Source organism: Macaca thibetana, chromosome 16 (assembly GCF_024542745.1).
Source record: "Macaca thibetana thibetana isolate TM-01 chromosome 16, ASM2454274v1, whole genome shotgun sequence".
NCBI lineage: Eukaryota > Metazoa > Chordata > Mammalia > Primates > Cercopithecidae > Macaca > Macaca thibetana.
The window spans coordinates 11,050,046-11,064,678 of NC_065593.1; the positions used below are offsets into that span (position 1 = coordinate 11,050,046).

At 46.6% G+C, this 14,633-nt stretch overlaps 1 protein-coding gene across 1 annotated transcript in view; it reads left to right on the top strand.

Moving 5' to 3' along the window:
• Positions 1-12,749, top strand: part of MYH13 (myosin heavy chain 13) — a 64,949-nt gene extending 52,200 nt beyond the window's left edge. Inside the window, exons 29-39 of the mRNA XM_050765596.1 lie at positions 426-609; positions 1,098-1,263; positions 1,946-2,070; positions 3,339-3,647; positions 3,732-3,935; positions 6,425-6,550; positions 6,858-7,028; positions 9,941-10,045; positions 10,148-10,243; positions 11,756-11,890; positions 12,494-12,749. Of these exons, the coding sequence (XP_050621553.1) occupies positions 426-609; positions 1,098-1,263; positions 1,946-2,070; positions 3,339-3,647; positions 3,732-3,935; positions 6,425-6,550; positions 6,858-7,028; positions 9,941-10,045; positions 10,148-10,243; positions 11,756-11,890; positions 12,494-12,508 (1,636 nt within the window). The 3' untranslated portion in view covers positions 12,509-12,749. The remainder of the gene's footprint in view (positions 1-425; positions 610-1,097; positions 1,264-1,945; positions 2,071-3,338; positions 3,648-3,731; positions 3,936-6,424; positions 6,551-6,857; positions 7,029-9,940; positions 10,046-10,147; positions 10,244-11,755; positions 11,891-12,493) is intronic.
• The last annotated feature ends 1,884 nt before the right edge of the window (positions 12,750-14,633 follow it).

Here is a 14,633-nt window from a genome sequence, read left to right on the forward strand (position 1 = left end):
AGACCAGGAGTCTTCGTATCTTGAGAGATTGTCTCTTTCCTGCCCATGCCTTTGTGGTTTCTGAAACATTCAGATTGTGCCCCCCACCCTCTGCGGGTCTCCCTGTCCTTCTTCTTGGGAATGTCCATTCCCCCTAGCTCCCTGGGGGGCTCCTTAGGGACCTGCTTTGCCACCAAGCATTTTGAGACTCTCCCAGTGACACTTGGATCCTCTCCACTCACCAAATCCTAGGTCTTGCTCTCATCAAACATCAGTCCCTTCCATGCTATTCATTTCCCTTCCCATCTGACAGTTACCTTCTGAAATATTCCACCTTTGCCAAGGGGGGAAAAATCTGTTTTTTGTATTTCTCTTCCCATCTGACAGTTACCTTCTGAAATATTCCACTTTTGCCAAGGGGGGAAAAAAAAATCTGGTTTTCATAGGAAAAAACTGGCCCAGAGGCTCCAGGAAGCAGAGGAGAACACGGAGACGGCGAACTCCAAGTGCGCATCCTTGGAGAAAACCAAGCAGAGGCTGCAGGGAGAGGTGGATGATCTGATGCTGGATCTGGAGCGCTCCCACACTGCCTGTGCCACCCTGGACAAGAAGCAGAGGAACTTTGACAAGGTCCTTCCCCAGCCACTTTCTCTGTGAAGAAGGCATGGGGATGATTCAAGTTGGGGAAATGCTGTTTACATGAATATACCTGAATTTGGAAAAGGGTCAAATGTTTTACAGTGGCAGTGGTGAAAACAACAGTTTCACACTTAGATGTGTGAGATACCTGCACATCCTACAAGGCCCCCAGTTGGAGCATCATTTCCCAGTTTGGAGGACTTGAGGTGTCTCTTGACTACTGTGACAGTCCCTCCAAAGGCAATTTTGTTTTCAGTTAAAGCTAATTCAGTTCCATTGAGATCGTAATGTCTGTGAGAACGCAGCAGAGGGCCTGCAGGAATATCACAGTTTGGGGTCCCGGATCTAGAACAGTACTCCTCCTCTTTCTTCAGGATGGAAGAGCAAAACGTTGGCATTACTGACAGCCCTTGTTTGCAGGAACTCTTCCGAGTCACCCCTGCTTTTTGCTTATCCTATGTCCCTTTGTCATCTCCCAGGTCCTCGCAGAGTGGAAGCAAAAGCTGGACGAAAGCCAGGCTGAGTTGGAAGCTGCTCAGAAGGAGTCCAGGTCACTCAGCACCGAACTCTTCAAGATGAGGAACGCCTACGAGGAGGTGGTGGACCAGTTAGAGACACTGAGGCGGGAGAACAAAAATCTGCAAGGTGAGCTCTCTCCACCACCGGTGTGTGCTACGTCCCCGTCTCCTCCTGCCAACCCCTTCCCCATTTGGTCACAGCCATCTGCAGATGCCTTCTTCCCACTGCCCCACACAATCCTCAGCCATCATGCTTCACATTACTCAGTTTGCCCCAAGGTCCAAACCTTTTTAATGTAAGGCACAGCAGGAGCTAAGTCTCATTTTCGAGAACCGAAGGCACAATGGGTTGCTGAGCCCCCTGCTCTGTTAGAGAAGACCCTTCAGTGATTCTGCCTCTAAGTGGCTCTGTATTCTTGGGTATGCCACTGAATCCCTTAGGACCTCACACTTCCAATCTACAAAGTCTGAAGACCACCCCCAGCACTTTCCAAAGCCCCTTCTGGTTCTGCAGACTATGATTCTACGCCTTTTCCCCACAATTGTTTTCTCTGGTCTGCTCTATGACCGTTTTGTATACAGTACTTTTGAAGTTTTAAGTTTCTATTCTTCACTTGTGGTTCCTGTCTGCCTAGTGCAGGTGAGGTAACACATCCCCGTCTTGCCAACACCTCATCCGAACAGCTACCCTGTATTCTCTCCTATATAAACGTCGCGAATGAATCGCCCATCCCTGAATTGCCTGGCAAATGCCTATGCTATAAACTGGAGCCTGTTGAAACAGCCTAAATCGAGCCTGTCCTTTGCAGAAGAGATTTCCGACTTAACTGAGCAGATTGCAGAAACTGGTAAGAATCTTCAGGAAGTGGAAAAGACCAAGAAGCTAGTGGAGCAGGAAAAGTCAGATCTGCAGGTCGCCTTAGAAGAAGTGGAGGTAAGTGTCTGGGCTATGACATTCGGAAATTCAGGAGGACCAGGAACTGAAAGAGGCTGCCCGTCACCACCCCATGGGGCCCTTCCTGCCAGGAGGCCCTGAGTTTCCAGTGGGAGAAACGTTCAGCCATCCCAGGGGCTGAAACATCCACGGGCTGCTACTTTATCTCCTGGGTGTCCTCTGGCACAGTTCCCCTTTTGAAAATAAATTAATGTGTTCATTATGTCTTCAATGTCTTCCTCTCAGGAAGCAGAAAATCAATCACCTAACATCCTGAGAGCAGTGCAGAATCTCTCAGTTACGTTTAACACAGAGGCAAAGACAATCATCTTTGGCCAGCAAGAATCCTGTACAATCAAAACACACCCAGAGTCTCCTGATGCAGTCATCGGCGGTGGCCAGGATGACTGGTGGTTTCTAGGGAAATACGAACCAACACAGGATAACAGGAGAGCAATTGCCCTGTGATTTTGGAGAATAGGATGACTCTCGATTTATGGTTATTATTAAAATAGACACCCTCAGTAAGATTTTCACTAATTAAGAAGGATACTCTATCTCAAGTCATAAGAAATTTGTTCACGAAGGATGCAAAGTTTTAGTCCCAGTTTCATCACTATTAGGGATATCTGGGAGCAAGTCAAATACTCGGACCTCTCTGAGTATTGTTCTCTTCATCTATAAATCGGTATAAGAATACCTACTTGCAGCCGGGCGTGGTGACTCACAACTGTAATCCTAGTACTTTGGGAGGACAAGGCAGGCTGATCACCTGGAAGGTCAGGAGTTCGAGACCAGCCTAGGCAACATGGTGAAATCCTGTCTTTAAAAATACAAAAATTAGCCAGGCACAGTGGCGGGCACCTGTAATCCCAACTACTCCGGAGGCTGAGGCAGGAGAATCGCTTGAACCCAGGGGGTGGAGGTCGCAGTAAGCCGAGACTGCGCCACTGCACTCCAGCCTGGGCAACAGAGACTCTGTCAAAAAAACAAACAAACAAACAAAAAACCTATTTGGGCTGGGCACCATGGCTCACACCACCTGTAATCCCAACACTTTAGGAGGCCAAGGAGGGAGGATCACTTGAGCCCAGGAGTTCAGGACCAGCCTGGGCAACATAGCCAGACTCTGTCTCTACCAAAAAAAAATTTTTTTAATTTAATTTTTTTTAAAAAAAGAATACCCATTTGATTATATGGGGATGAAAATACCCATTCATGAAGGTGGCTGTCCACAGTACTCCCAGTCACTCCTTTGCTTTCCTCAGGGTTCCTTGGAACACGAGGAGAGCAAGATCTTGCGCGTCCAGCTAGAGCTGAGCCAGGTAAAATCCGAGCTAGACCGCAGGGTCATTGAGAAGGATGAAGAAATCGAGCAGCTAAAAAGAAACAGCCAGCGGGCAACGGAGGCCATGCAGAGCGTGCTGGATGCTGAAATCCGCAGCCGGAACGACGCCCTGAGAGTGAAGAAGAAGATGGAGGGAGATCTCAATGAGATGGAGATTCAGCTGGGCCACTCCAACCGCCAGGTGGCAGAGACCCAGAAGCACCTGCGCACGGTCCAGGGCCAGCTCAAGGTGAGCACGGTGGCTGCCTCTGCGTACCTGGACGGGCTCCAGCCTGCCGGGCAGCTCTGGCCTCACCCCGGGTCTCCCCTGCAGGACTCCCAGCTGCACCTGGACGATGCCCTGAGGAGCAATGAGGACCTCAAGGAGCAGCTGGCCATCGTGGAGCGCAGGAATGGCCTCCTGTTGGAGGAGCTGGAGGAAATGAAGGTGGCCCTGGAGCAAACGGAGCGGACCCGCAGGCTGTCGGAGCAGGAGCTGCTGGACGCCAGCGACCGCGTGCAGCTCCTGCACTCCCAGGTGCGTCAGCCCTCACTCCTCCGCTGAAAATCCACCCTGGGGCAGGTAGCGCCTCCTGCACCCCTAGCTGCTTCCGCTATCCCTCGGCTCAGGGCCCACGCTGTGGGAAGGGGCACCCGGTTTCTCCCAGACTAGTGGTCAAGACCAATTTTCTTTAAGCTTGCTTCTTGGAATAACTGACTCTTGATTGACAGATTTCTGAGCTTTTTCTGATCCAAACATTAAACATCTTGCACGTTGTAGGGAAATCAGAGCAGCGAAGGATTAATTATTGCATAAGGCGCCTGGAAGTACTATTTAAGAGGAAACCTTAGAATATTAAGATTTTTTTCAAAATAATTATTTTTGACCCGCCTCAGTGCCACACCTATAATCCCAGCACATTGGGAGGCCAAGGTGGGAGGTTCGCTTTAGCCCAGGAGTTGAGGCTGCAATGAACTATGATCTCACCGCTGCACTCCATCCAGCCTGGGCAACAGAGGGAGACCCTGCCGAAACAAACAACAACAACAACAACAACACACACACACACACACACAAAACACAAAATAATTATTTTTATAAACGTTTTTAAAACTCCTTTGTTTAAAAAAATAGAAAAAACAAGCAAATACATGGAAGAAAAAAGTCAAGCATATTATTAACATTCTGGGGTCTCTCATTCTTAGGCCCCTTGTGAATTATATAAATATTATGTTTTTGCCTCTAATCCCAGGACTTTGGGATTGTTTGATCTCAGGAGTTTGAGACCAGCGTGGGCAACATGGCAAAACCCTGTCTCTACCAAAAAAAAAAAAAAAAAAAAAAATTTTAATTAAAAATAAATGCATATATATAGAGTAAAAATATGAGCAATCTTTAGCAATCTCTTTTCTTCATTTAACAATCATGAACATATTTTCACCTTTTTTTTTTTTTTTTTTTGAGACAGAGTCTCGTTCTGTCACCAGGCTGGAATGCAGTGGTGCAATCTCAGTTCACTGCAATCTCCACCTCCTGGTTAAAGCAATTCTCCTGCCTCAGCCTCTTGAGGATTACAGGTGCACGTCAGCACACCCAACTAATTTTTGTAGATACGGGGTTTCACCATGTTGGCCAGGATTGTCTCAATCTCCTGACTTCAGGTGATCCGCCAGCCTCAGCCTCCCAAAGTGCTGGGATTACAGGCGTGAGCCACTGTGCCCAGCCTGGACATCTTTAAATAGTGTTCTGTAATATGATTTTTAATGACAGAAAAGTAGGCTATTCTACCTGTATATTATTGCACTTTCATTTAATCAGTCTTCTGTGGTTATTTTATATTGTTCTCAATAAAAATTTTACTTTTAGAAAGGCTGTTTTGATGAACTTCCTCATAACTAAATTTTCATATGCTTCCATGATTACTAACACTTAATATGTCTAGAAGTAAATAAATTTCTAAAAATGAAATTTCAGGTTCCAAACAGCAAAGATATTTGTAATATATTATAAATTGTTCTTTAATAAGGCTGTCCCAATTTTTATTTCCTCTGGGAAAATGTGTGAGAGTTCTCTTCTATAAATTCTCAAATATTCTAGCTCTTATTTTAAAAATCTTCACCAATTTTATTGCCGAAGCATACCTCACTGAGTTTTTAGTATGTTTTTATTGCTAATGAAGTGGAACATTGTATCACATTTCTTGGCCGTTTGTACTTCTTCTAGTATGTTTTACCCATTTGTACTTTTTGCCCTTTTTGTTAATTGATTTGCCTTATTTATATGTTAAGAAAGGGAATATTTTCTTCTGTAATATACATTGCAAATGTTTTTCAGTTTGTCATCACCCTTACAATTCTATTTATGGCATATTTTGATTATTTGAATTATTTTTCATTTTATATAGTATGTCTATCAATCATTTCCTTGCTCCAAAACACCTTTTACTGAATAATCTATCCATCCTCAGATATTTGAAATTCTACTTTTATCATTTACTCAATTATTTGATGTACAATTCTTGGGTCTGTTAACTGAACAGAAACAGGACTTTCTGTTCAGTTAAGAATAAAGAAAGATCCCAGTATTTGGGAGGCCAAGGCGGGCGGATCACGAGGTCAGGAGATTGAGACCATCCTGGCCAACACAGTGAAACCCCGTCTCTACTAAAAATACAAAAAATTAGCTGGGCGTGGTGGCGGGCACCTGTGGTCCCAGCTACTCGGGAGGCTGAGGCAGGAGAATGGCGTGAACCTGGGAGGCGGAGCTTGCAATAAGCCGAGATCACGCCACTGCACTCCAGCCTAGGTGGCAGAACGAGACTCTGTCTCAAAAAAAAAAAAAAAAAAAAAAAAGAATAAAGAAAGAAAGAATAATGTACAGTACTGTACCCAGCAGGTCACCCATGTGAAAAATAAGAAATGGAACAGGATCACGATTTACTTCCTTCCCCACCCAACCCTCCCCCTTCCAATTTTTTTAAGTGCCCAGATAGAACCCACACCCCTGATATCTAATTCTTCTTGTAGAACATGAGCCTGATAAATACCAAGAAAAAACTGGAGGCTGACATAGCTCAGTGCCAGGCAGAGGTGGAGAACTCAATCCAGGAGTCCAGGAACGCAGAGGAGAAGGCCAAGAAGGCCATCACGGATGTGAGCTCTGTTCTTCCTTTTCAGAGATGGGGTTTGGAACTGAGAAAGGGGGGCCTCTGAGCCAGGGCGTGGCAAGTATGTTTCATCTCTTATGACCACAATCGGTTAGTGGTGGCTTCCCAGACAGATGGAATGAGGTACAGTCTCAGCAGCGGCAAAGTGGGAGGGGAGGCTGAGGAATCAGCAAAGACTGGCTGGAGTCAGACAGGGGAGGCTCAGCACCACGATCCCAACATTCTCCTCTTCTGCAAGCTCCAGATAGGGATGGGCGGACGGGGCCTCTGATGTGTCCTGTGAACTTAACCAGGCCGCCATGATGGCTGAGGAGCTGAAGAAGGAACAGGACACCAGCGCCCACCTGGAGCGGATGAAGAAGAACCTGGAACAGACGGTGAAGGACCTGCAGCACCGTCTAGACGAGGCTGAGCAGCTGGCACTGAAGGGTGGGAAGAAGCAGATCCAGAAATTGGAGAACCGGGTAGAGTTTTTGAGAGGACTCTTACTCTGAAAGTGACAGCCTCAGACAGAATCACAGTCCAGAAATTGAGATGGTGGGAAAAGGCCATTGATTGAATAGATTGCAAATTCAGTTTCAGGACTGCTTGCAAAATTCCTTGTGAGCCTCATTTCTCACCTCTTTCTGTTTCATCTGTTCCTGTGCCCCAACACACACACACACACACACACACATCTATTTTGGCATGCTCACACCTCAGTAAATGTAATATCATGATGTGTGTTAATGTTCACATTCCGTTTGCTGTGTAGATTCAGATGCACACACATACGTGGAGAAAGCTATGAACATATACTTTAAAATTACACATTTTGATGCATTTACATTTTGGACCAAGTTTCACTTTGATAAACACGGCCCATCCTACATAAAATCTGCAGTTTCCGTTTTCTCCCAATCTCAGGTTTCCTTCCCTCCCCAGCTCTTCTCATCTCTCAGTGCAGGCTGCAGTTCTGGCACAGGTATGTCTCTTGCTCCAGCCCCCAAAGAGGGCGATCGGGGCTTCTTCCTTTAGGTTGATGCACCAGAAAAGTTCAACGCCCGACACCAGGACATCCTGCTCTTTCTTTATCTGGGAGCGTATCCTGCAGTTATTGTTCCGTTTCTTTGCTGACTGTTCCCTTTGTTTCCTGTCCCCCTTGCTTTTCCTTTTAGACCCATGTGGTTTATTTCAATCATTTTTAAAATGGGCTGTACTAGCGGTTGACATTTTGGAGGAGGGCTCTGCGGAGGAGGCTGTTCGAGTGTCTCTTGTCCCAGGGAGACAGGAAATGAAAGAGTGGGAGGAAAGGAGGAGGAGGAGGGAAAGAGAAGGAGACAACTTTTCCCAGCAGGAAGGCCCCCAAATACTGTCATTCTTTATGCAAACCTGCAAACCACCGAGGATTTCCTCCCCAGGCACATGGTCCCATTAAATGTGAAAGGATTTTTTTATAGGGGTGCTAAAAACAAGGTAGACTTTTTGAATAACAAAAGTAAACACCAGGGAAGTTAGAACTTCCCCCCAAGTTCTTGAATGTTTATTTTCAATGGTCCCCAGTCCTATTCCATCACAATGAGTTTAGGCCTGTTCTTCTCATGGATCCCTCCTATGTGAAAAGGATTAGGTCTCATGACACCTTCTGCCATACTATGATTCCTGGATTGGCAGGGAGCCCTTGGCCACCCTCCCCCTCCCATGGTGAGGTGCCTTGACTGTCCTCCCATCCCCTGCCAGTTATGTGACTTCCATAAACCTCACAGAAGCCTAGAAAGAATTCCTAGGAAAACAAACGTTTTGTAGAACCTGATGGAAGACTTTCCTGGGTCCAGGAGGTGGAGGGTGGGGAGGTTTGGGGAACAGTGCCCAGAGTAAGCCTGTCCCATTGATAGTTTTCAGGATTGATCTAGTGAGTCTCCAAGCCAGAGTCGTCCCTGCTCTGCAGCCACTGTGATTCCTGGTGGAGTGGAGAATGCAGCTGGCTGCTGCCCCTCCTCGGCTTCAATCTCTGGATTGTGGAGTTGGGACCACAGTTGGTGACTTGCGTCCTCAGTGGCTACCCTTTCCCCTCAAGACTTCGGGAAAGGCAGAAGCAACTATGAAATTAACAACACCTGTGTAGTGCTTTGTCCTTCTAACCATACTTTCACATACTTTAATTCAATCTCCACATTTGAGGTAGGCTAGGCAGGAAATATTATCTCCATCCCAAATACATGGAAACTCATGCTCAGTGGTGGCAAATGACTTGCTTTGGATCTATCAAGTGGGCCTGGAGAATGCTTTGATTACTCCTAGCCCAGGTTCTCTTCGGGATCCCTGCTGCCTTACTTGATCTGTAATCAGGGCAACCATGAACAGCTGGGCAGGTTTCACCTGCAAGGACAGGTCAGGTTAGCTTTTGCTGCCTTTGCCAACTACCTGGCTCCACAAAAGGGTGCATCTGTGCAAAGCCTGACCCACCAGCTATGCTCTGTGTACCTGAGGCTGCCTCTGCCCAAGGAGGGCATCTTCTTCTCACTTGCTCAAAGCACCTGCATGGACTTGTGGTGACCTTGTCAGTAAAATACGGCTCCTGAGCCCTAGGAGGAGACATCTTGGCAAAAATCCCATTAGGGGATTTTTTTTTTTTTTTAAACTTTAATTTCTGGGATACATGTGTAGAACGTGCAGGTTTGTTACCTAGGTATAGACGTGCCATGTGGGTTTACTGCACCCATCAACCCATCATTTACATTAGGTATTACTTCTAACGCTATCCCTCCCCTAGCCCCCCGCCCCCCCGACAGGGTGTTCCCCTTACTGTGACCACGTGTTCTCATTGTTCAACTCCCACTTATGAGTGAGAACATGCGGTGTTTGGTTTCCTGTTCCTGTGTTAGTTTGCTGAGAATCATGGTTTCCAGCTTCATCCATGTCCCTGCAAAGGACATGAACTCGTCCTTTTTTATGGCTGCATAGTATTCCATGATGTATATGTGCCATATTTTCTTTATCCAGTCTATCATTGATGGGCATTTGGGTTGGTTTCAAGACTTTGCTATTGTGAATAGTGCTGCAATAAACACATGTGTTCATGTGTCTTTATAGAATGATTTATAATCCTTTGGGAATGTATCCAATAATGGGATCGCTGGGTCAAATGGTATTTCTAGTTCTACATCCTTGAGGAATCACTACACTGTCATCCACAGTGGTTGAACTAATTTACACTCCCACCAACAGTGTAAAAGTGTTCCTATTTCTCCACATCCTCACCAGCATCTGTTGTTTTCCTGACTTTTTAATGACCATTAGGGGATCTTGAGTTCACGCTAGAATGATTGGCCCATGAGTCCATGAGAGAAGCCTGGGAGAGGAGACTTGAATTCTGTGTTCTTTTCATCCTACCCAGGTGCGGGAGCTGGAAAATGAGCTTGATGTGGAACAGAAGAGGGGAGCTGAAGCCCTGAAGGGAGCCCACAAGTACGAACGCAAAGTGAAGGAGATGACTTACCAGGTAGAGGTCCCAAAAACCTCCTCAGCGAATGCTGTATGGACCAAGCCCCATCAGAAGTGGCCATAGGTTTGCGGGCCCCTGCCACGTGTACCCTGTTTGCAGGCTGAGGAGGACCGCAAGAATATCCTCAGGCTCCAGGACCTGGTGGACAAGCTGCAGGCCAAAGTGAAGTCTTACAAGAGGCAGGCTGAGGAGGCGGTAAGCACAGGAGGTCCCCGGGAGTGCCCACAGACAGACAGTCCCTGGGGCAGCCTGGGTGTCCCCGCCATCCCCGAGTGGGAGCAGGTTCCTGGTTGGTAAAGTCCTCTGAGCCTCAGGCCTGAGTTTGCATTTGCAGGCTATAAACACAGAGGCACCTGTCCTCTTCCTCTCTTGGTCCATGTTAAGTCTTCCCCACCTTCACCACCTCTGTGTCCTCTTGCCTCAGCCTACTTGACCAACCCCCTTCATCCCCTTCATCCTGCCCACCGTGACTTACTTGACCCACCCCAGCGCATGTTAGCCTACCCTGGCTGGCACTGGATCACCCTGACTCTCTCAAACCACCCCAGCCTACCCTCCCAACCCTTCCTGCTCCCGTGACCTGACCTGAGGTACCTCATCCTAATTCCCACCATCCCACCACAGCCCACCCTCCTAGGCATCTCCAGCCTTCCTCAGCCCTCCCAACTCCCTCCACTCCATTCCATCCTTTATGATCCGCCCTTTGATCAAATAGGTGAAATCAACAGGAAATAAATGGAATGGGCTGAAATCTGTGTTTCCCAAAGTGTCTTCTGAGGACACTGGTTCTGAGGGATGTTAATAGCAGGAAGTTGGGCTGCCATGAGGAGGAGCTTATTATTTTACAGAAAAGAAATAGTTTGGGAAAATCTCAGTTAAACAAAGTTACACTGGTTGCTTTACTTCAAGGATTTCTCAGATTGTGTAGATGTTGTAGAGTTTCATATGTCATCAACTCTACAAAGTGGAAGCGGGGTTCCAGAATATACCATTTCTCACACTTCATTGACTTTGGAACCTTCTTATTGTATGCAGAGCATCCCACAGGGCTACTGTTCTAAGGACCAAAATTTAGGGGAGCCTGCCCTGGACAAATGACTGAGTTTCTCCCATTGCTCTTTTTCCTCCCTTCCCTAGAGCCTGGTTGGTTCAATCCTAACCTCAGGGAAGCAGATTTGAACTGGCTCAATATTGAGAGCAATTCGTGCACATGGGATGAGTACAGTCCCGGCAGGTTTGGCAGGCTAGAGGGTGCCCAGGAGGACACCTTAGTCAGGAATCCTTGACATTCCCCCAAATAGACCAGTACAGTGGCCTGGCCCTAGACAAATGATGCTGGGCAGAGGCACAGGATGAGGGAGACTTGGGCCATTGGTCTCTATACCTTCAGATGCCTTGGGAGAGCGCTGGACTTAGGTCTCCCCCAAAGATCTCTGTGGAACAGATACCATATAGAAGAGGTGCAAGGGAACATTTTTGGAGATCCTAGGAGGGACAGTAGCACCTGCAAGGTGATTCGAGGCAGTACACATGGTTGTGAGCTCGGAGCCTTGTCCTCACACTCTGGAGAAAGCCTACCTGCCCTCTTTGCCATTGGGGAATCCAAGGCCCTGGTTGCTTAACTCCTCAGAGGCCTTCAGGGACAGGGCACCTCATAATCAGACTGAGGGGCTCCATAGCCTCATAACCCCTCTGTCTCCTGTGTAGGAGGAGCAGGCCAACACGCAGCTGTCCAGATGCCGGAGAGTCCAGCATGAACTAGAGGAGGCCGCGGAGAGGGCGGACATCGCCGAGTCCCAGGTCAACAAGCTGAGGGCCAAGAGCCGAGACGTGGGCGGCCAGGTAAGAGCAGGTACCTGAGATGTAGGGGCCAGCTAAGAACAGACACTGAATATGGGGGCCAGGTAAGAGGCGAAAGCTTGAGTGTGGGAGGCCAGATAAAGGCAGGTACCTGAGATGTGGGGACCAGGTAAGAGCAGGTACCCGAGATGTAGGGGGCCACGTAGGAGTGAGTACCTGAGTATGGCTTCTTCCCAAGAAGTCCCAAGCCCCGGGGGAGTCCCATGGACCACCCAGGGAGAACCTGGAGGATGACTGTTGATCCTCTCTTTCCTGCTGCTGGTCACGCACTCCCAAATGCTACTGTTTTAGCAAAGACTCCTGTGGTTCCAGGCTCTTGGGAGAATGAGCAGTGAGGCAGGACACTGGCATCCCTGTCTCTCCCTGTTGCTACAGATGCTGCCTATGAAGCCCCTAATTTGCAGGGTATTTGTCCTGTCGCTAGTAGCTAGATTGGTTTGCTTTTACAATGTGCAAAGGGAAACAATGCCATTCCTTAACGTTTCTCTGAAGTTCCAGATTTTCCAGCTGCTCCACTTCAACGTGATGTTCAGTCTCCCGTTTAGTTGACTCATTTCCTATGTACAATTGTTTTTTCTCCCACAGAAGATGGAAGAATGAGGCTCACCTGATGCTCGTTGCCATGGGACACCTCAGAGAGAGTGGAGGGAAAATGTGTGAGAAATAAATTCTCCTAAATACTTGGATTCCCGGCTCTGCTGTGTTTATTATCATGGTCCATTCCTCTTCCATGAAGCTGTATTTAGATTCTTGCTGCTCTGTTGTAAATATTAAATAAGGGATGTGAAAGTGGAGGATCTTTGCTCCAAGTAGAACACATGGAAATTCAAACCATGGCCAGGTAAATAACTAGCTTCCACAAATATTTAAAAATAAAGACCCTATGTCACTCTACATCTCTCAGAATAGCTGTTATCAGAAAACGAAAGATAAGTGTTGGTGAGGACGTGGAGAAAAGGGAACTCTTGTGTACAGTTGGTGGGAATGCAGATTGGTACAACCTAATGGTAGTTTTCCAAAAACTTAAAAATGGAACTACCATATATGATCCAGCCATCCCACTGCTGGGTATATAAAAAAGGAAATTAATCAGGATCTTGAAGAGATATCTACACTTCCATGTTTATTGCATCCCTGTTCACAATAGCCACAATGTGGAACCAAAATGTCCATCAATGGATAAATGGATAAAGAAAATGTGTATATATGTGTGTATATATATGTAGATATCTCATATATATGTATATATCTTCACAATGTGCATATACATGCAAATGTGCATATATATCCAAATTTGAATATATATTCATATACTATTGCGAATACTATTGGGCCATAAAAAAGAAGGAAATCCTGCAATTTGTGACAACATAGGTGAACTTGGGGGACATTATGCTAAGTGAAATAAGCCAGGTACAGAAAGACAAGCACTGCATGACCTCACTTCAATGTGGAATCTAAGATAGTCAAATTCATAGAGGCAAGGAGTAGAATAATGGTTGCCAGGGCCTGGGAGTTGGAGGAAATGGGAAGATGTTCGTCAAAGGGTACACATTTTCTGTTACACAAGATGAATACATTCTGGAGATCTACAGCACCGGGCCTATCTATAGTTAATAATGTATGCATGTATTAAAACATCAATTTGTGCACCTGAAATATATACAATTCCTTTTGTCAATTATACCTCAATAAAGCTGAAAACATCCCGAAGGAAGGAAGGAAGGAGAGGAAGGAGGGAGGAAGGAAGGGAAAGAAGGAAAGAAAATAAAGATCCTTTCAGATAACCGTAGCACAGTTTCCTCCTAGGAGCTCATAATTCTTGCAAATTCACTTCTCCATTTTCTCTCTGAATTTACAGATAGGGACACTGGGGCCCAGATGGATTAAGCACTCTGACTATAGTTGTCTAGGGCAGAGTGAAAATTACACCCTGGAGATCCTAGACTTGCAGGCTGCCAAGCAACTCTGCTTTTCCATCCCATCCTTTTTAGAGGCTTTGTCATATAATTCTCTCATGCCCACCCATAGTTCCCCTTAACATCTGAGAAGGTAGTAGGTACTGTCAAACTCATTACTCCTAGGAAGACAGATGCTTTAGAAAAGGTTGGATAGGAGCTCAGGTACCACCTTGCTCCTCCTTCCAGCTAGGGTAACTCCTCCCCACCTGCATGGAGCCTCCTCAGAGTGTTCAGGGCCAAAAGGAAAAGGGAGCAGCTGGGTCCAAAGAGATGTTAACTTTCCAAGTCCAAGACGAGACTGGACCCAGGCACCATTCTCCCTCCTCAATGGGAAAGAAAACTACTGCTAGTTTCACATCTCTCTCTTGGATCTTAAGGATCTCATCCATTCTGATTATGTTGGTTTGCTTACCCTGAAGGGGCACAGTAAAATGGAACCAGGACCCTTATGGGTATATTAGGAGCCAAGACTAAATGTGAGCCTCATCCTGAGCACTTAATAGCTGTAGCTGTGTGGCTTTATGTTGATCACATATATTCTCTGAACCTGAATTTCCTCATTGGTCAAACTGACCTGTGTGGACAGAAGCACAGGCTTTAGGTTCTGGCAAACCTAGATGGAATCCCAATGCTGTCACACACTAACTGTGTGGCCATGGACAAGTTATTCTCCTTGCTTAGTCTCAATTTCCTTATTCTGTAAGGCGTAGATAACAATAAAAATCATAGCTTTGCCAGGAGTGATGAGAGGGTTGGGGTGACAG